The 21,006-nt window shown below is 48.0% G+C and overlaps 2 protein-coding genes across 4 annotated transcripts; both read right to left on the reverse strand.

Annotated features, from left to right (window-relative positions):
- Positions 1–623: 623 nt before the first annotated feature.
- POPDC2 (popeye domain cAMP effector 2) lies at positions 624–12,431 on the reverse strand. 2 transcript variants are annotated; one of them, XM_075107132.1, is made up of 4 exons: positions 11,231–12,430; positions 8,709–8,817; positions 5,050–5,416; positions 624–1,094 (listed from the first exon to the last, which is right to left on the reverse strand). In XM_075107132.1, exons 1-4 carry the CDS (start codon positions 11,773–11,775, stop codon positions 1,009–1,011), a joined length of 1,107 nt encoding a protein of 368 aa, XP_074963233.1. In that variant the 5' UTR covers positions 11,776–12,430; the 3' UTR covers positions 624–1,008. The 2 variants fall into 2 exon arrangements, with proteins under 2 accessions (XP_074963233.1, XP_074963223.1); XM_075107122.1 differs by having other exon boundaries at positions 625–1,094; positions 4,912–5,416; positions 11,231–12,431.
- A 5,037-nt stretch (positions 12,432–17,468) lies between these two features.
- COX17 (cytochrome c oxidase copper chaperone COX17) lies at positions 17,469–20,306 on the reverse strand. Of its 2 annotated transcripts, none has more exons than XM_075107145.1 (4): positions 20,150–20,306; positions 19,913–20,058; positions 18,085–18,195; positions 17,469–17,680 (listed from the first exon to the last, which is right to left on the reverse strand). In XM_075107145.1, exons 2-3 carry the CDS (start codon positions 20,029–20,031, stop codon positions 18,111–18,113), a joined length of 204 nt encoding a protein of 67 aa, XP_074963246.1. In that variant the 5' UTR covers positions 20,032–20,058; positions 20,150–20,306; the 3' UTR covers positions 17,469–17,680; positions 18,085–18,110. The 2 variants fall into 2 exon arrangements, with proteins under 2 accessions (XP_074963246.1, XP_074963255.1); XM_075107154.1 differs by having other exon boundaries at positions 20,146–20,293.
- Positions 20,307–21,006: the final 700 nt, after the last annotated feature.

A 21,006-nucleotide genomic window follows, 5' to 3' on the forward strand; every position in this document is an offset into this window, starting at 1 on the left:
CTACTACCCTCACCGCCCAGCTTGGTTGCACCAGGCTCTGTGGAACAGAGGATTCCTCCACTCGGACTGTGATCTCCGATTCCCTGACAGAGGAAATGGCTGGGGAAACCTGTCAGCCTGTTGCAACTGAACTTGGAAGAGGCCTTGCATCTCCACACTATTTTCATCTAAGATACTGCACTTCTCCCTGCCAGTGGCTGCTCTCCATGCAGGTGTTTTGTACTCACGTCTTCAGTGTGTGCACTTTGAGGTCATCCCCCATTGAGCACAAAAAAAAAAAAGAGGTTCAGGCTCTCCTTCCTGCCTACACCTGCACCCAGTCCCAATTCCTCTCCTTTCTTATTCCAAATATATCAATTCAAACAACCAACCTTTCTCTGTAAGTCAGTAACTTCTTTGAGAAGTGATGCTTGTCAAAAATGAAAAATCCTAACCCCTGGAAAAGGAATTTCTGGTCTTACTACAGAGGATGCCCAGTGGGATGCGTGATAGCAGATCTCCATATCATGCTCTCCAGTATAAGCCCATTACCAAAACCATCAGGCAGCCCATTTTCCCCTGTCCTTTCCCCCCATTCCTTCAGATCATCTCAAGCCTTTCAGACAGTGTTATGTCCTTCTCCAAATCCTCAAACACCAGTAGTTTAATCTCTGACTTTAATGGGAATCATTAAATCAAAGGGAACACAGATTCTGCAAGCAGGCTGGTATCGCTTGCAGTGATATCAGTGTACCTTGGTATCAGAGCTGCCGACGCACCTCAGAGAGGCAGGACTAGAAAACAAACCGGGGAAGCACGCTGGGGCAGGCAGCTCTGGTGAACAACCGTGGGGTGGGAGGTGCTGGAGTGCCACACCGCAGTCTCACGCGTGTGCTTCATGTGCTCCCGAGTGTACACGTCTGCAGGCAGACATCTCAGTGCTTGCTAAAGAGTGTCTCTCTGGTCAGAAACCTATGTGAGATTACGCTCCCTCGGAGAGGCTTTGGGATCAAAACAGCCTGTTGTTCCCTAGAGTTCGGGGGTCTGAGTGGGAGCCAGAGGGGCTTGTCCTTTGCAGAACGGGTGGGGGGAACTCCAGAGAAGGTTTCCAGAGGCTGCAGGAGGAAAATGAGAGCACAGAGAGAGAGAGAGAGAGAGAGAGAACATCATTATTATCACAGGAGTAATTATTACTTCCAAACTTTTCCAAGACACAAACCTCAAGGAGCCCACTGTTACCTGTCCTTCTCCCCTTCTAAATTAGCTTGCAGAACTACACAATTGTTGAACGTGTGATAATTCAGAAAACTGAGTTACTTACCCATCCTGAGGCAATAAAACCAAACCCCTTCAAAGTACTTTCTGTAATACCAGTTAAAAGCCCACAGCTCCTTTGATTTTGTTCTCAAAGGAGGTATAAAGCAATTACTACTTAGATATCAAGGTACAGGCTGTCAAGCATCCATCTGTCTCACCCACCAGACAGAAAGCCAGCCCCCAGGTGTAACTACAAGACTAAGTAGCAACAGCTTCACATCTTGCAAGCACTTGATAGCAACAAATTAGAGCAAATGCAACATGAAAAGGGGAAAAAGCAGGTGGCTTTCGGTTGTTCAACTTTTCATGCAGGGAATAAAGCTTAGTTTGCTATGAAGCATTGAGTTATACAGCAGTACACTATTAAAGCAAGTTTTAAACAGAACCTTTGAACCTGCCTTTTAAAAAGGCAGCCTGTAAGTTACTGAAATATTTCTCCTCAGAGAAAGAATATGCTCATCAGTGGGATATCACAGTCTGTCTTGCTTGTAAGCACACTAGAAACTCTTTAAAGGAACTAGATGATAAGACTAGTAGGCCAATACATCTCCCAGGAATATTTTCTCCTGGTGATCTTTGCAGCACTTTGGGCATTCAAGAATTGCCCTCCTGCACTGTGGCACTGCAAGGTGGCCAATGCAGCGACAGAAAATGAAAAGGAATGTGATTCATAGAAACACTTCAGCACGGGGAATTTAGGAACTGAAAGGTGAATACCCAGGTTGGAAGCTGCTGGGAAGGAGATGAGAGCATAGACCTGGGGAAAGCCTCAGGGGAACTCTGAACTCTGGGACCACAGCTATCCTTACTTTGAACAATGACACTGCAGGGAATGTCCCTGTTTACTAAGGATGTTTTCACCACTTCTAAGGGAAAGTTATGAAATTGCTTCCCCTGGGTCATGTCAGACCTGCTCAGATCCTCTGCTGAGCTGTGACATGCCTGGCCGGAAGGGAAAACTGCAGTCCCTCTGTATCGCTGATTTTTGTGGTTAGACACTGAAGTAGCTGTGAAATACTGTCCAGATGTGACAATGCTGTTGTGCAGCTGGGATGTGATGTGATTAGGATACCAAAATGGTGAGCAGAGTAGTAGCAAGGAAGTGCTTGTTCCACTGTTACAAACACACTAAACAGAGTTTGTGTTTCCTCATCTAAGTACCCTGGAAATTAAAACACCACACTGGCTATCGTCTCCAGACTGACAGACAAGTAAGATAATCCTCCTCCCCCACCCCAAATACTGGCCTCTGAAACATTTGGGCTTTTATCACAGGCCTCTACTGCAAGTATCAGCGCACCTTGATACTGCCTCATTCACAAGGTCTAGAAAGACAAAAGCTTCCAGCTTCCAACATGTTTTAAAAGAATTGTGTAAAAGAAGGAATAGCTTTGTGCTGTGTAGCACAAGCTTTCACCAACACGTACACACAACTCTTCTGTGTATTTTTACAGTATTGACTTATTACCAAAAATGGGTGGAAACAAAAAAAAAAGCTACAGTGTTCCTTGCCTCCTTCCTTTTTTATTTGCATTTGAAATTCTGATTTTATTGAGCTTGATCAACCAGGAGAATTCTGCCAATGACCTGAGAATGGATATCCTTTCTGAGAAGACTGAGTACAAGCAAAGCATAGACAAAGTGACTTCATATTTACAACACTAACTGCATTCACTTTTGATTGCATCTATTCAACAGACAAGCCTGACAGTTAGGATGATAGTTTTCTCATAAATGATTCAGTGTTCCTGCCTCTCCAAGTAAGGACTGAAGAAGCTGCAAATTCATATCTCCAGCAGTCTACCAAGAAAACCAGGGACTTCACATTCCTAGGACTTCTAAGCTAGAAAACAAATACGGATTTTGTTTCCTTTTTATCTTTCTGCCTCCTTTTTTTAAAAAAAAAAAAAACAAACAACAAAAAAAAACAACTAAGCAAAACTCTTGCTGACTTTTTGTCTGATTCAAGCAAACCCAAATACACTTGTTCCTTCCCTGGCCAGTTTCTTCATATCCCAGATTTTAAGTTTGGAGACATAGAAGCAGGATAGGAACAGGCACATGACTCAATTCAAAGCAGAACACAGCAGAACTGTAGAAAACAGGAAGATGTTCCAGTTCCTTAGTTTTCAAAAACTAAGAACAGCAACTGGATGAAACAGCAAAAAAGCCCTCTTCCACCAGAGGCCTAATGCAAAGAGCAAGCACTGTCTGATGCAGACAGCCTTTTCGTTTAGAGCACCTAAGAGGGACAGTCACCTTGCCATGACACCAGTGAGGCTTGTGCACAAGCACTGCAGGGTAGGGAAGATTACTGCAGGCTTGTCAGGGCTCATGCCAGGACTCACTGTGTCCTGCTTCATGCTCCCTGCCAGCGAGTCCACAGCTGGAGCATTTGCAGCTCAGAAGTAGGGCACAGGGAAGACCAGGGTGCAATGGAGCACCATGGTCAAGGATGCCTGCTGGAAGATGGTCTCCCCAGCTGCAGCCGAGCCCTGCACCTTCATCCCTGCCACACAGACCCAACTGGGACACACGCAGTGGTCACTTCTAGGACAGAAATCCCAGTCCCAAGCTTGGTGCCTGGCAGCTGGATGCCAGAAAAGAGCTATTATGGGGCAGTAGCAGGAATGCACATTTTGGAGTCTGCAGCTGATGTGCAGCAGCTGGTGTGCAGTGGCTGGCTAAAAGTAGCTCAGTATGGAATTTCTCTCTTGGCCACTTGGATATGAATTTCAGGCACAAGCCACCCGTCCTGTCTATTTCTGTTCTCCTGCATTGTTCCTCTGCCCCAATACCCACCACACCCAGGAATTTTTCCCTTGCAGAGTAAAGAGTTAGCACTTTGCAAGAGAGCACCTCATTCTCAGCCACCAAAAAGCAGAGTTTTGTGTGTGTTAAAACAATGTTTAACCTGTCAGTCCACCCAGGGTCACTGGAGGCAGGAGCTATACAACACAGGGCAGTCTTTTCAATGCCTTACTGATCTGGCTGAGCTGAAACTTAGCAGCAAAGGGGAGGACAAAGCAAATGCTGGGATGAGCTGTGGTGGGCAGGGGGAGGAATGGTTCTGAGCTTTCTCCCCCTGCCCAGATTGAGCACCTGCAAGGTGTACAGCAACTCCCCACTGCCAATCCGCTGTAAACCCTGGAGCTGTTTCTACCCCTGTGAGCATTTCTGGGTTGTCTGCTCTCTCACATGCAGATGTCTTCCTCAGCTCAATACTGGAGTACCTCCAGGCACACCTCTACCTCATGGCACGTCAGACCGAGCCCTGTGGTGTATCTGCAGGCACTCGTGTACCACCTGTCAGCCTGCACACCATTTCAGTTTCTCTGCCTCCACTGAGGGATGGGAAGAGCTTTCTATGGCCGAGTTACTGGCCCTGCCACCCCACGGTGCAGCTGATGCCTGGAGTCAAGCCTCCACCCTGCTGCTTTTCCTTAAGAAAATCACACAGCTGGAGCCCACCTCCCAGGATTCCTTGGAGCAGCAGGCAAAAAAAACACTGCAGAGCAGCAAACCCACAGCAAATGAGGGCGAGAGGCTGGGGGCCACCATCTGCCTGGGAAGCTGCATTGCAGGAAGAACTTGCTTCCTCAAGCGGGTACTTACGCGGGGGTCCCACACAGGGTGAGGCGTGCCCATGCCAGGAGTGCCCTCACTTCATATACTCCCCTTCGCTCACATAGTCCATAAAAGACCCCGGCAACTCAGCAAAATCTTCCAAGACAAGACTGGTGGAGTCCTCACCCAGCAGGTCACTGTCAGGCCGGGATGCCCGGGGGTGCGGAGCTGGTGGCGGTGGTGGTGGTGGCTGCGGAGGGGGCTCAGAGGCACCAGCCTGGCCAGAGGTAGGTGGTGGCTCCTCGCAGTCCTCTGACTCGCCCTCGGAGGAGGCTGGCCGGAGGACGTGGTAGAGGCTGGGCAAGCGGATGTCAAAGCGAAGGCCAAACTTGGCAAAGAGCTTCTCATTGAGGGAGTAAAGCTTCTCCGATATGTCGTAGCCCAGGTGGGAGGAGAAGAGCCGGGAAACATAGCGGTCCTTCCTCAGGAGGAGGTACAGCTTCTTCCTCGGCCAGGTGATGAAGCTGCAGTCCGTCTCAGCTGTCAGCGTGACCTGTGAGGCAGGGAGGAAGCAGAGTAAGCCCTACTATGCGGTTAGGGGTAACCCACCTTGGGGCTGCATGCCTCTCTCCAGTGAAGGACCCCTGCCCCTTTGATGCCTGCTCTCCTTGGAAATGGTGGGACTGGAGAGCCAAACTGCCCAAACTGAACAATCAGATAAATCCTTACCTGCCTCTGCTTCCTCTCCCCAAGCAGCCAGAGACCAGGTTTTCCTATACGATTAGCAGCAAGCGCTTGCTTAGTCTAGCCACATGACTAGCTACTTTTCACCCTCTCACTTTCAGATGATGCTCCCTGTTGACATCTGAGCGATGTAGCTGAAATGAGTGGGGTGGCATACGTGGCCTCAGTCCTCTACAGAAACATGGAGGGAAGTGTTTCTGTGTGCCCAGCTGGCCCAAGTCACCAGTGGGTAGCCCTCCAGCAGGCTTCTCCAAGAAGGCCCTCAGTGTGGGAAGGGCCACCTGGAAGGCTTGCCTGGTCACCCCATGCCAGAGGGAAATCCTGTCTTGTTGGCTCTGCCAGGCTGAATGGCCTTGAAAGATGCACAGCACAGCTCAGCAAGAGAAGTAAAAGGGGGTTACTGTGTTTGTGTGGAGGTAGGAAATTTACTTGAGGTTTTATTGTGGGGTTTTTTTTATTTAATTGGAAAAAAAAATTTAGAGAACATTTTGTTTTGCTTTGGGTTTTGCCAGTGCAAACAGAGCCATTTTTTCCCTAGCTGTGAGACCAAACTATTAATAATAAACAACACTATAGAATACATTACTGTATATTGTAATATATAAATTTAATAATAATAATAAAAGGTAAGAAACACAGAAAGGGTCAAACAGCCTTGGGCCAAAGAAGAACATCCGAGTGTAATGGAGACACTGGTATGTGAACAAGTGCCAGAGCCAAAATATGCTGGGGCTCCCTTTCACTCTGTATCCAGGGGGCTTCTTGGCCAACCACCATGGCAGAGGGCCACTGGGAAGCTGAACACAGCTTAGCTGCATGTGTGTGTCCTTGGGTTTGATATTTAATGCCACTGCCATGCAAGCAGCTGCCTTATGAAAGAAATACAGGATATAAAACCTGAGAACTTTCCTAGGCTGAGAGAAGTGAGAGGAAGGGTCATACAGAAACTGAAGTGACCAGAGTCTCATTTTCCTGACCAATTTCTGGCATGGGAATTGAAAGTCTCTGCTTCTCGTGAGGGATTAAGTGAGATGTAATAAGAAAACCTGCCTCCAAACCAGAGCAGCAGGACAGATTTCAGTCATGAATCCCCCCAACGGAGGTGCTCTGGCATCAGCAGAGCTCATAATCCAGCCTTTGGGGGGAAACGCTAGCCCTGAAACACAACTCCTTCAGGCACTGGGAGCCAGCAGTCCCATGGGAAGAAGACACAGCCAAAGCAGAAAGCTCAAGGAAACTGGCTCTCCTTGTAGACTGAGTTGTGCTTCTGCCCTTTTTCAGTGGGCTCAGGATTGAAACTGCTCAATTCTGAGAGCCATGGGGAAAACATGGGCAACAAAAACCTTCCACGCCCTCCCCCAGCAAAGTCCAGAGTCAAGCATGCACTTTTTTAACCAAATGATTGTGATGCTAGGAATAAGGTTGAGATATGCCACAGAGTTCTATTAACTACTCAGGTAAGAGGGACTACTGGGTTAAACAGCTGCCAAAAGCAGCACATCACCATGGCTGAGCACAGCCCTCAAGAGTAATGTCCGGCCAAGAATATGGACTAGCCAAATCTCACCTGCTGAATGCGGGTCTCACACAGGCTGCTACTTTTTCATGCTCCTCAGTAAGCAGATGTGGATTTTAGGCATTTCCAGCACATGACTGCAGCCTTTTCCCACCTAGGACTTGAGATCCCAATCTGGGTGCCAGGCACAGCTGATCTCCCTGACCAGCCCTGTCTCACTGAGCAGGAGGGGCCTAGAGTGTGGTGCTGGCAGGACTCGTGCAGCCTGGCACCAGCTTGCTCCCGAGCTGTCTCACGCACCGCAGATAAAGACACTCTGGAGGTGTGGGAACCTTCAGTTCCACAGAAATTAGTTCAGAAAATGCTGGACATGCCTTTGCAGGTTGCATGCCATCCAGATGGCCATTTCCCTGCCAGGAGCACCGGGCAGCTGTTGTTGTCTCTGCTCGACCCTTAAGCAAGTACAGTCCAGGAGCTAGCAGCAATCTGCTGCCAGATTGAAGCCCTGTGCAAACCATGAGATATTCTCATCCCTTGCACAACCATGCTGCAGTTGCCTTCTCTACCCCGTTATCTTGGCTGACATCCCTATTTCTGCTCACAAGCTGTAGCCCTGTGCCATGGTAATATGGTTAGCCATCTCCTGCAACTGGTACTCCTGCAAGACCATAACCACTGGCAATGGCATAGCTTTCAGGAGCAAATTCCATGACCCTTTCACACATGGGCCTAATTCAGACCCAAGGAAAGCAGATTCGGAGAGCTGTCCTGGTTTAACCAAGCCTGAATGTGACTGCCCTCATGAGAAAGCATCATCATTCCCTCATGACTGTCCCACACTCCCAAAGGATTAGCAAAATCCTTCTCATATGCCCTACCTGACATATTCTAGAGTGACATCCTGGCAGGGATCAGCCTGACCTGGGTTGTGAGTTAAAGGCAGAGAGATGAGGGCTTAAGCAATCTCTTCCAGAAGGAAAGCCAAACAAATACTGTGGGGTGTTGACAGCAAGAGCAAAATCCTTTCAGTTGCTGCAATGAAGAATTGGTCTGGCCTCTCAGCAAGGAATTCTTCTGCTCAGAAAGAACCATATTCGGGTGTGAATCATCCTTTCTGCCTCTCTACCCCAAACACATCACCATCAGAAACTTCTGTGAGGAACAGGATATTTATGGATTTACATCACTGCTGAATATTGCCATGGCTTCCATCCTGATGCTGGAACAATGCACCCTGCTAGCAGTGTGCAGGGCAAAAACATCAATACAGGTGTGAGGGAACACTGTAATGGAAGAGACAGCAATCTGATACCTTGTCTCCCTGCTCAACTGGAACGAGCACTATGTTCCACCCTCCCTGCTATCAGCTGATAATAGAAGCACGCGCTGAGGTCTTCAGAGGAAGGTAGAAAAAAGATAACACAGCTGATCACACCACCCTGTGCTGGCTAAACCATGAGGAAGGGGAGGAAAGTACTGCCGGTTAGCTTTGAATGGCATAATGAACCCCCTCCATCCCCTTCTTAGACGTGTAACAAAGCAGCAAGGAGTGAAGCTGGGCTCCTGTGGGGCCATGAGGGGTTACCTGGAAAGTTCCTTCCTCAGATGGTCGCAACGACTCCCATTCTGGAGAGTCCAGGAACTGGTACGGAAAGACGTAGTGAAGGAATTGTCCATCCTGGCTCACTCGGACCCTGCAGAGAGGACAGGTGAGGCACACAGGCTTAGGCCACAGAATAGATGTCACATGAACCCAATCAGCTCACAAAATGTGCAGGCAGCTGGCCCCACCAGAGAGGAAAGAACTTCTCATCTCACGTATGTCTCATACCCTCTCCGGGACAGTTGCAGATGCTCCAGTCTACGGGGCTGTCCCTCCTTTCTCTGTGGGAAATATTTGCCGCCACTTCTCCATATTCCATCTGTTTTCTGTTTCCTGCTACAAAGCCAGTGCTCACAGGTGCAATGCTTGGTCATAAAGAAGGACTTCTCAGCCCACAATGCTCTGCTGCTTTTTACGTACTTCTAAGCCAGCCTGTGGCTCTTTGTACTTGCATCTTCTTCCCGTCCTCAGGGTTGCATGAGGGCATTCCCTGCCTCGATGCTGGGAAGCTGTTACACACAGAACCCCCAAAAATTACATTGGCCATCATTCCTGACACATCACACTGTGAGCTCATAGTTTGCTGCACATTACCATTCAGGTACTCTTGGCCTCCCAAGTGTCCCTTTCCCCTACTTTTGCTACAACCACCTACCAATGTCACAGTCAAACTTGCACCCAGCTGTGCTGTGGGAGCAGAGGAGGAGAGCAGCACAGGCCTGGGGAAATGGCAGGGCACTCTGAAGCTCTATTCATAGCTCTGCACCACCAGATTTGGGGCCTCTTCCCTCCCTGTCGCCACGTAACCCCTATTGTACAATGCACAAAGGCAATTCTTGCTTTCAGGAGTTACACTGTTGGCTTCCAGTCAGCTGGGAGTGCGGCCTGGAAGGGTCAGGGATCACAAGGCAGGCTTCCTGATCCAGGCATGTTCTGCATTTCTGAACCCCACTTGTCTTGCTATTGTTCAGTTTAAGAGGGGGCACCATAATAGTAGCAATGCTCTGCTGGGTCAGCAAGCACCTCACAAGGCAATAGGGTGGGTAACAGGAAATGCAAATCCAATCCCATCTCTACAGAGCATCCTATACTAGCCAAGATGCATACTTCCCACTGCAAAAGAGAGCAGAACAACTACCCCACCAGCACTGGCTTACTGTCCATTGGAGCACTTTCATGTCCACAGAGCAGTATCAAATTATCCAGTGCAGGACAAGACAGCACAGACTCTTTCCTGCTAACATTATTTGCAGATACAGTAAACTTCAGAGCAAGCTGCTCAGCACAGATGTTTGGTAAGGTGAAAGACACCTAGTGGAAACACACATACCCAATTTCCTCCCAGTGCTTTGCCATTCAGCACTGCTCAGTGGTCCCAGGATGCTCTTAACACATCCCAAAAAAGGGACGAAGACCAAAAAAAGGAAGGACAGCCCTTCCTTTTTTTGACCCCCTCACCAGAGGGGATGGACCACTGCAGTAAAACACGAGCCCCAGCTGATGCTGGGTTTGTCTTACCAAAGGAAAATCCTTGTGAGACACCTCCTACAGCTCAGCACTGCTCCTATTTACAGATGGGAGCATTCTCATCATCTCTCATCCTTTCATCACACTCTCCTTCCTTTCCCACTCTCACTTGACATTTGTGCCACGTCCCTGGCAGCAGCTGGGAAGCCAGTATCATTACTATTTGTATGCTTTTGGATTTTGCAAATCATTAAGAGATATGCTTGTAAAGGCATGCTGCAGGATCTCAGATGAACAAATGCCGGTACTTCATCAGCATAGTTCACTCAATAATCAAATCCCCAGTGTGACTATCTAGAGGTCCCCAAGGTCCTCCTTCGTGATCCAGAGGAAGGAAATCATGAGTCCAAGACAGCACAGGGAAAGAAAGGCCCAGTGAGGTGGGATCCATCACAGGAAAGCTCTCTCTTTCGAAGAAATAACCCTCAAAGTGAAAAATCTCAGAGCCTTGAAGGTTGAGGTGTTGGGAACATGGATGGAGCCTCTCCCTGAACACTGCTGGCCAGCAGGAGTTTCAGGTGAACTGAGGACTCAGGGTACTGAGTACACAGCTGTTCACATCACAGAGGTGTGTCTGGCATCCCCAGAGACCACAGGTCCAGACACAGTGCCTTCCTGCCTTGAGAAACACTCTCTCACAGCCAGTCTGCTCCCATCAGAAACAAGATCACTTTAAAATGACAGAAAGAGGTAAGGATTCCTGGACAGTATCACAGGCAAGGCTGAGTTGGCTGTTTCACTGCACGTAGCTTGGGCCTGCAAGCCATTCCCTGAAATATTGTCATTTAGAAAAAACAAAGAAAACAAAAACAACCCCAAAAGCAAATTACCCCCCTCCCCCCAACAAACAGATGCCTATCTCAAAGCCCTTTCAGAGGAAGGAAACAATCCTCACCCCAGTTTCTACAGAGGGTGAAAATGCAACAAGCCACAGCGCTTTGCTGTCAGACTTTGTTGAGATACAGGAGAGGCTTTACCTGCCAGACAGCAGCAATGAGAGGCGGTCAATGGGCGTCTTGCCCTCCACCGCGTAATTCTGGTCTCTGACTAGTGACTGGACTTGCTCTTCACAGCACTTCACAATTTCTTTGTAGACTTCCAGGGGTACCTGCAAGGGCAGGTACATGGTCTTGTAGAGGAGGTCAAACTCTTCTGGGATAGTGTCTCTGCGGAGCCGGTAAACCAGGTGAGCCAGCTGAAGCAAGCAAGCGAGGACGAGCAGCATGTTCCAGACGAAGATATCCAGCCCACAGACGCTCAGCCAGCCCCACAGAGCATAGCAAAAGTAGCCTGGGGCCAGGAGGCCAAAGATATAGAGGGACCCAAAGATGCCACTTCCCCCCATGTAACCCAGGAGGACGATGCAGCTGGCCAGCTGGTAGGCTGCTCCCTCCATGATCTCCTTCCAGGCATCGCACACGGGAGGCTGGAGAACAGCCTGGTCCCAAGAGAGGCTGCTTGCACTCCTCCTTCCCCACTCCCCACCCTCCCTGGCCATCCTGCGCTCAAAATGAACTGTCATACACAAAGGGTGCTGCAGAGGTCTGAAAACAGAACTGCTGGATAGCTGTTGTTCCTCCTCCTCCTCCTCTTGAGCACTGGCCAGTCCCACAGCAGCGTGCTTCAGACCAACATGTTAAGGTGCCGCTGAACGTTTTTGTGCCCGAAAAATCCCCAAAGGGCTCGTTTCTCCTCTTCGTGGCTCACTCACAAACTGGCAGCTGGCCCCCTCCTTAGCCACACCAGTGAGAAAAGGAGCTGGCAAATATGAGGCCAAAAGAGCTCAGTCAAAGAAAGAGCAGAGGCCATTAGCTGGAAAACTCACAGACTGGACAGAGATCTCGTTGCACTGCCTCTCTCGCCTGCCCTCAAGTACTGGAAATAGCGACCGTGAGAGAGCAGCGGAGGGAGCTGGTGTTGAGTGTGGAATGTGTATCACTTGGCAGCGGGAAGGAGAGAGACCCCAAATGGATAACCATGTTTGGAATTGAAATCCAAGGAGCAAAAGCAGCGAGGAGAACAGAGAGCAGGCATGCACCCGCTACTTAACATAACTCAGGCGCCCAGATAAGCCTGGCGCAGTGCGAGGAGGGGAAAGGAGAGGAGAAAACAACCAGCTTATCACGGCAAGCTCCAGCACCGCTGGAGTGGCTGGAGTGGCTCCGCACCACTCTGCACTCCTATGAGAGAGTGACTTTCACCCAGCACAAAAAAGGAAAAAGGTCACCCCCTTTGCCCACTGCGGCTTGTAGCAGCAGCAGGGACTTAACAGAAGAGAGGCTGGTTCTCGAGAAATGCTTTCCAGGCACTGCAGCACAACCTCCTCTTGCTCCAGGAAGCTTCACCTCATGGGGTATATTAGACCATGGGGCATGAGGTGAAGCTCTGCACAGGCAGACAGTTGTGATTACAAGGGATAAAGCAGGAGTAAATGAGCCACTGGGACACAGCTTCATCTATCATGAAGAAGAGACTATCCTGCCTAAAACTTTGGGAGTGTAACACTTGGAAGTGTGTTTTGCGGGGAAATCCTAATTGAGAGAGGATTCTCCCACCCCACAGATGACAGGCTCTCTTGGGAAGCATCCTTGGGAAATGTCATCTCTCATTTTCATTTTTTTATAGGTATTTGGAACCACCCCAGACATTAACTTAGCACAAGGTGGAAAAAGCAAACACTTTCTACTTGGGTAACCTGGGACACAGGCACGAGAGGGACCCACCGAGTTCAGTCCTCCATGGTCAGCTACAGAAAAGATGCATAAATGCAATTTCTCCCCTGCTTCGAGTAAGACATTATCAGTCATACAGGCAGGACCTGCCCCGCTGCCAGGAAGCAGTTACATTTCAGGCTTTGACGCAACCCACACAGTCAGTCAACAGTATGAAGTCAGCCTGCATGGGTCAGTGGAGTAGGGATAGGGTTTCAAGGGTGGTTGTGTTTCAGGCTGAGCTTGCAGCTGCCCTGCCTAACATGCCATTTCCATTGGCACCATTCACTTAAAGACACACTAATCGCCTCTTCAACTAATAGTGCTCTGGAATAACGCTGTCTACTGGGAGAGGCTGAAGCAATGCTTCATGGCAACCTTAAAGAATTCATCATGGTCTTGGACAGTACAATGTCTCTCTACAATGATTAGCCCACGTGCAACACTGAACAGTACGGCTCCTGAGAGCAGCAAAGGCTACGCCATCCTGACAGCTTGCCATGTGGGAAGGAAAGAAGACAAATTAAGCTTTGCATGGGGGGGTAGTACGATCCACTCGGAAAGATGCTTTCTGTTAAGGGTGAAGTGAAACAGGGAACCTTGTCTCCAGTGGTCCCTTATTTAAGTGAAGAAATAAATCCTACCAACTGAAGCAGAACAAGGCTCAGCTGCAAGAGGTGTGGGGAAATGACAAACTTCATTTCTCCTGACCTTCTCTGCAAAGACGGAAGGATGATCTTATAGCCAAAGCACTAAAATAAAAATCTTGGGAGCCAACTTCTGTTTTTCATACCATTGCCATGTCCTTGCTAGATGATCCCAGCAACGACTTGTCTACCTTCAGGCCTCTGCAAAAAAAAAAAATTTATATTATAAGGGGCTCTCTTTCCAAGATAGGCTGACATTTGATATAATGGGGAGTTGGGATATCAAGACTGGGAACACTTATGAGGAAGATACTTTACAGAAGATCTGTGAGACAGAACTGAACTGCTATGAATAGTAATGTAGAACTACATTAGAGGAAGCATTCTGAGAAGCAACACTGCAGTTTCTCCTGCCTTTCTGTACTACCAAAAAACTGTTACAGCAACATCAAAGAAAGTGACCGAAAAAAGATACTAATTTCACTCCTCAGTTAGGCAAGTTCCTGAGCTAGAAAACACTCTGGAACACAATGTTAATGACTCATTAGGACAAGAAGGAGCTTCCTCTGGCATCTTCCCGAACACAGACAGTGACGTTGCAGTAACCCCAGAGGCACATGCTGGGGTTACAGCGCTGCCAGGGCCATTGGCGTGGGTGAGGAGGTGAAGACAGCCCGTTGTGACTTCCCGGCCAAAGGCAGACAGGAAGCTTTAAACCCACAGCAGTCACAGGACAAAGCCCTCATTAGAGACTTTCTTCTCTGCTGGGGCTGAACATGACATTGTCAAGAGAACAATATAGCCTTTTGAAAGATACATCTCTGAGCACACACTAGAGATTAATTTAGGTGTTTTCAAGCCCAGTTTTTTAAAAGGGAGATTTGTAAAGTAGTTGAACCACCAAGGCTCAAATCTTCCTTTCTCCCTTGAGAGTACCGTGGCCATCCAGACCCTCTTCAAAGAACTTTCAGTTTCCCACCCAGCAAGAGTTCAAAAAGCTCTTATTTTCCAAAGAGAAATGTTATTTTCATGCCTCGCCTTGAATTAGAATACATGCCTTCCATCCAGGGATGCTGGGGTTCATCCGAGACGAGTGTTCAAAAGCCAATACTGATTCAAGGGGAAAGAAACACAAGTATTAAAAGGGAAATTACAATGACCAAACCAATTTGGAATCAAGAGAGCAAGTGCATAGAAAACACCTGAGCAGCATTAAGACTCTTCCATGGAAGAAGGCACATAGGCATTATGACAAAATGAGCCCGTGAAGAAATAAAATAGACACATCAAGCTTTTCAGCACTGAAACTGGCAGGGTGTAAACAGGTACTCCGCTGACTTCCCCACTTACAAGGAATTCAACAAGTAATATTAATTATTAATATTATTAATTATTATTAATTATTAATATTATTATAAATTATTATATTATTAATATGAATTATTATAAATTATTACTACTAATATTATTATAAATATTAATATTATTAATATTTAGCCCCATGTGATGATGCAATCCAGGTGCAGCCCGCACTATGTTTGGCAAATAAGTCCTCTATCCTTGAGAGCAGCACCACACTGAGAGATTGCCAGCTCCAAACCTCACAGCAGCTAAGCGACTGGCTATTTTGCCCATCCTCAGGAAGTCTACAAGTTCACTGCTGATCCCAGAAGCTGAAAACTAGTCCAAACACCTGTGCTGAGGATGCCAAGACCTTGGTGGCTTAAAGTCAGAGAGGGCATAATCAGACATCTCCTTTTTGCTTTATTATATAGACTATTGTGGGCATTAGTAAGTAACACTTTTGCAGACTAACAAAGCCTGTAGCTCCAAAATATCCACCTGGTGTTTCAAGTCACATTCAATTTACAACTGTTGGGAAAGGTCTGAAGCCTGCTCCACACAAGCTCATGGTGAATCACAAAGGGACAAAGATGGCATGTACTGTATTTAGTTGTACTGCTCAATAGTCAAGTTTCCTGCTACTGCCACGTTTCATGCCCTCGCAGGTACACCGAACACCCCACACAGGGCAGCATCTGTCACCAGCGCCATCGGTGAGTAGTAACGCAGTGCCAGTAACTCTCACCACCCGAATCAAGCCTTGATTCCACTCCACAGGAATCCTGTAGCGACAAATGAAGCCGCTCAGCAAGAAATGTGATTTGGTGACAAGGTTTTCCCATTGTTGCTTTAAATGTAGCATTGCCCAGTGTCCTTTCTGTACCTGTTGCACATAGGTATCGCAGCACGCCACTCATCATCTTCCTTCCAAAAACTTGCTGAAGTACCTACCATGCAGGCCTAGATGTCCCATTTCTTAAGTTTATAGAATGTCTAAAACTGTACGAAGTCCCATTTTTTCTTTTCTTGACCTGATTTAAGTAGCACTCCATTCTCACTTGACCGCTGCCAACCCCTGCCCTGCTCTTTACTCTGTGGCACCATTTCCCCAGTTTACCCAGATTGGACACGCTGCCACAAAGCTGGTGCCCGTCCACCATCTAATGTTCTCTTCAGTTCAAGCTCTGACACACACTGATTCAACAATAAATGACCTTATTCAGGTTTCTCCCTCCAGACAACAAATGCCAAGTGCAGCACCAGGTCCTGCTCTCCAGCCAGCTACAGCGCCACAGGTGGCTTGGAACCCTTTTTGCCAGAACTACACCTGCATCCCTTCTCTTAGGCTGGAAGCCAACGTGAGCACAACTCTTATCTCAGGACAGAACAGATGAGCAGTACAGAGCTAAGTCTAACAGCCCAGCTTGCCCCCCACAAGCATTTTAGCATGCATTTCCACAGAATCCAGGACCTTCACGAAACATTCCCAGCAGTCTGAACTCTCCTCACAGAACTTGTGAGTCTCAGCAGAGACAGTACCCAGTGTCACACACTAAATGCTCACAGCCAACTCACTGCTAGCTCAGAATATGCAGGGCCCAGCAGGCAGAGAAAAACGATTGTGACTGCACCCATCCCTCCAACAGGATCAAAGCCAAGAGAAGAATCAAGACAAAGCACAGATTTCCTCCCTTCAACTTCTGAAAAGAAAACTCAGCAGGAAGAGAGGAAGTAATCAGTGATGCCATCTTAAGCAAAGTCAACTCACCTAGGCAAGAACAACGTTAGGGTTGCAGAGATACAGTGTGAAACCAAGTCTCACAGATGTAACAACCAACTGCATTTTTTTTTGCCTTAGAATCAAAGGCCACAACCTCCTGCTGTCATGTCACAGAGGTGAGGAAAAAAAGCCAGAAAACAAAAGCCCATGCATGCCTAGCACAAGACCAACACAAGAAAAATTGGGCATAAAAAAACCCCAAAACCAAACAATATAAAAAAAACCAAACACCTTTTCTTTCAGGCAAGTGGCCTGTGCATACATCTGCAGTCCTCTGCTCCCTCTCCCTTGAACAACTACTGGCTCAAGAATTTGAGTTTGATCTCAAAAGTACTTAATTCTTCATTATAAAGAATGAAGTTTGAATCCTAGGGTAAAGCTATTCAAAAAAAGTTGGAAGAATTCTAACAGGGGAAAGCAAATCCAGTTCCAACTCCAAGGAAAGTGGTCATCTGTATAAATGTAGTTGCACCTACTGTCAAACATGACACAAGCTTCAGCATGACTTTGCTGAAAGCAGCAACAGGGCAGTGTTACTAGCTTGACTTCCCAATTTGCGTCAGCGGGAAATCCCACCGAAGGCCCATCTGCTCAACCACACCACAAGAGTAATCAATGTTCTTGTGTCATTGAGTGAGCAGGCTTTTCTTATTCTCTCAATTCACACAGCACAGTGTTTTCAGTGAGGAGAGCACCGTCATTTCTTTATTCAAAAAGAAACAGATGTCAGGAATGCTGGTCATTTTCAGATTTTTATTAAGAGGAAAAAAAAATATATTTTCTATAGCAGCTCAAGAGCTAACAGTGGAAAAGCCACAGATGTGACGCACAGTCTATCATTAGAGACTATAAATAGATTCTTTGTTTATATTTGCTCTTTGAAGTAACTTGCAGAAATAATTTATTTTGCAGCTTTCCAGAACACAGTCACACCACAGACATCATCTAGAAGAGAGAGGAAAGACAGCTTCACAAAACATGGATTTCCACTGGATATTGAGAGACAGTTCAACGGCCAGCAAAAACCCCAGCAGCAAACCCACAAGAACCAACCCCACACTGCCCCACCATTAGTGATCTAAGTTGAAGTTCGGATTGATTAGAAGCCAACAGAGGCACAGCCACCCTCTGCTGCTGAACAGCTACTCACAAAGGCTGCGCGCTACCAGAAGGCTTCACCACCCTCACGAGGACAGCAGCATTTACCCTACTGTCAGTCAGGATTACTTTGCCTTCCCTCTCATAAAGAGGATTCCTTTGCCATGGGGAACAGTACTCTGGGCCTTCCAGTGGCACCAGCTGAGGTGCCGGGGCACTTCAGAGGTAAAGGTCCTGTAGGCGATACTCACTTCACTCACAGTCCTGCTCACCGCACTCATATCTTGAAGCCCAGAGCTCTCATACACTCTTTGTGAGCTTCAATTAGGTGCCCACAATTTTCTTCCCCCTTCTCAATTATGCTGCAAAAGAAAAAGATTTCAAAGGTTCAACAACAAAATGTTTTTACTGTTAGTCAAAGCCACAGAACTGACAAGCTGTTGGGGACAACCAAAAAGCCCTATTAGGCTCCGGAAATCTTTTTGCCCATCCTATCCTGAGTAGCACTGTTTTGGAAAGTAAAATACTATCTCAGAAAGGTGCCCAAGTCTGGAGCTGTGCAATTAGAACTCTAATGAAATGTGTAGCAGAATTTCCTATCAACAGGCCAGGGTCTATTCTGGGCAAGTCTAGACAGGGATTTGTTACACAATACAAGGCTGCCGCGTCGCTTCATCGAGTATGCTCATCTCACCAGCAACCAGTTTCAAATCATTCAGTGCAGAAGCAACAAAATTTCTCCAGTAAGAGACCAATACAGAATAGGTTGACCAGTAAATGACATTTTAGTCCAGCTTCAGTTGGTATTTAGGGAACCTGAAGCAAAAAAAAAAAACCATGTCCAGCTCCTCTTAAAAACATGATTTACCTCATATGGCAACTTTTGATGTTACTCATGCATCCAAGTGCCTAATACATATTCAAATAGAGGTAAGAGCCTACCGTTGTTGGTATATCACATATACCACAAAAGTAATTCAGACTTGCTCTCTGATTGACTGGCAGAGTGCTTCCTGTCCCCAGAGGCGGGGATTCCAGCAAGCTGTGGAGCACAGGTCTGACCAACCTCATCTGCCACGTTATGCTATTCTTGCTGCCAAAGGAAGAAACTACTAAATTGCAAATAACTAAAACATCTTACTTTTGTAATCACTTAGGTTTTCTTACAGTGAGTATGGACGGGTCTGCTGGCCACCCAGGGCAACTCCATCTGATCCAGGACTTTTATCCCACCACCCTTTTCTTAGAGGGCCCAGGACTTACCTTCACTCTACCACATAACTAGACACACCCTGCTACCTTTAGCAAAAATACAGTGTCCAGTATTATGTCATCTACTGAACAACACCTGTACCACTTATCAGGTTAAAAAAAAAAAAGACAGCTTGATCACCAGACTAAAGCAATTTATTGTCATAGACAAAGGAACTCTACTTTGGGGGTGCATTTTATGCTATTTGATATGTCCCATGGCTGTGATTAAGCCTGTACTTGCAAATACAGCTATACACAACACTGTCAAATTTTGCACCTCTGCGAGAAATATCATCCTCCAAGACCTAAAAACCAAAGTATTTTGTTTTATTTAAGAGAGAACAGCATTTACAAGCAATCAAACAATAAAAACACTGCTACCTGCTGGTACTTGTTGCTTCAGTCAGTCAACAGTAGTGAAGATTTGTAAGCAGCATTAAAAGCTAATCTCTGAAACCTGTGTTAAACTAGGGTTATGAGGTATTAACCTCTTCATTTCTAATTTATTCCTTAAGATTTATTCCCTCCTCCTCCTCCACACTCTTCCTCCTCCCTCTCCCACCCCTCCTAGATGCTCCAGCAGCGGGGGCAGACCCTCTAAGGAGGGAGGCGGGGGAGTAGGGAAATCCACCGCGCCGGGTCGGAAGCGGGCGGAGCAGCGCTTGAAACCCCCCAGCAGCTCGGCGACGGGCCCCGCCTGCAGAGCGAGGGGAACACCGGCGCAGCTGCTGCCACCCGCCTCAGGGAGCTCGGCTACACGGGGGGCCCACCCCCTCACCCCACCCCGAGGCGGCAGCAGCCGCCGGCGGCGGTTGGGGCCCTCACCAGGCGTCCCGCGCTTTCTTGGTCTCGGGGCAGGCGCAGCAGGGCTTCAGCGGCTTCTTCTCCCCCCCCGCCTCCCCCGCGCCCTTAGTGTCGCAGCTGGCGGCGGCGACCGTCGACATGGCGAGCGGCTCCCCGGCAGCCACAGCCTGCGGGGGGGAAGAGAGAGCGGCCGTTAGCGGTCCCCCGCGCGCCAGCCAGACCCGACCCACCCCGCCCCCAGCGCACGCCGCCACCTGCCTGCCCGGCGCGAGTGCGGAGAAACGACGCCGCGACCCTTCCGCCACAGCGCTCGCGGCCTTGAGGCCTCTGTCGGTTCCGGGTAACCTGCCGGCCCGCGGCACGCCGGGAGGTGTATTTCGGCAGCCCTCCTTCCGCCTGCCCCACCGGAGCGGGCGCGCATGCGCTGCCGCCGGTCCTACGCTCGCGTCCTTTCACCTAGCGGGGCTGAGCGTTACCGCAGAGCGAGGGCGCGCGGGCGTTAACGTCCGTCCCCGTCCCCCCTATTCTGTAACAAGCAACCAGCGTGCCGGCAGAGACATTCTCCAGGAACACTCGTCACTTAACGATCCAGAAAGGAAAGGGAAGGAGGGTGAAAACCGGCGTCGTTCGCAAGAACGGCTGCGGTCAGGATTTCAGTTCTGCCAGAGCCAGGCTCAACGATCAGAAAGTTGTAGCCAGCCGTTTATCGAATGTATATCACTGTATAGGCGTTTCTTTCCTGGGTTAAGTATAGGTGGCCCGTCCACCTTGGTAAAGACCAGTGACAATTGTCTTTTTGGTAGGAACAGTGACACGTCGTGATACCAAACCCCAATTCGACCCTACTTACTCTCGCCCTCATTATCAGAAGCTTTTGTTGTTATCTAAGCTCTTGCCTTACATAGATAGAGAGGAAAGGTCAGTTTATTTATAAATCATCATATAACATACTTACAATCAAACATTAAGATTTTACCATTTTTTGCTTTACTAGGAAACATGCGTAAGTTCCACCAAAGAGAATAGTGCTCGATTCAATAAACGACAAGCCAACTTTTGCTGCCAGAAATAAGACAGTCCCGAGTTCTTTCAATAATTTGTAGTTGTCCTGATAC

Source organism: Phalacrocorax aristotelis, chromosome 1 (genome assembly GCF_949628215.1).
Source record: "Phalacrocorax aristotelis chromosome 1, bGulAri2.1, whole genome shotgun sequence".
NCBI lineage: Eukaryota > Metazoa > Chordata > Aves > Suliformes > Phalacrocoracidae > Phalacrocorax > Phalacrocorax aristotelis.

Excerpts from the sequence above, each read along its gene's own strand:
- POPDC2 (XM_075107122.1), bottom strand. The coding sequence starts at position 11,775 with ATGACAGTTCATTTTGAGCGCAGGATGGCCAGGGAGGGTGGGGAGTGG. Across the intron at positions 8,818-11,230 it reads TCATTGCTGCTGTCTGGCAG|GGTCCGAGTGAGCCAGGATG; the intron begins GTAAAGCCTCTC and ends TCCTCTCTGCAG. Across the intron at positions 5,417-8,708 it reads CTGAGGAAGGAACTTTCCAG|GTCACGCTGACAGCTGAGAC; the intron begins GTAACCCCTCAT and ends CCTGCCTCACAG.
- COX17 (XM_075107145.1), bottom strand. The coding sequence starts at position 20,031 with ATGTCGACGGTCGCCGCCGCCAGCTGCGACACTAAGGGCGCGGGGGAG. Across the intron at positions 18,196-19,912 it reads AAGAAAGCGCGGGACGCCTG|CATAATTGAGAAGGGGGAAG; the intron begins GTGAGGGCCCCA and ends TTTCTTTTGCAG.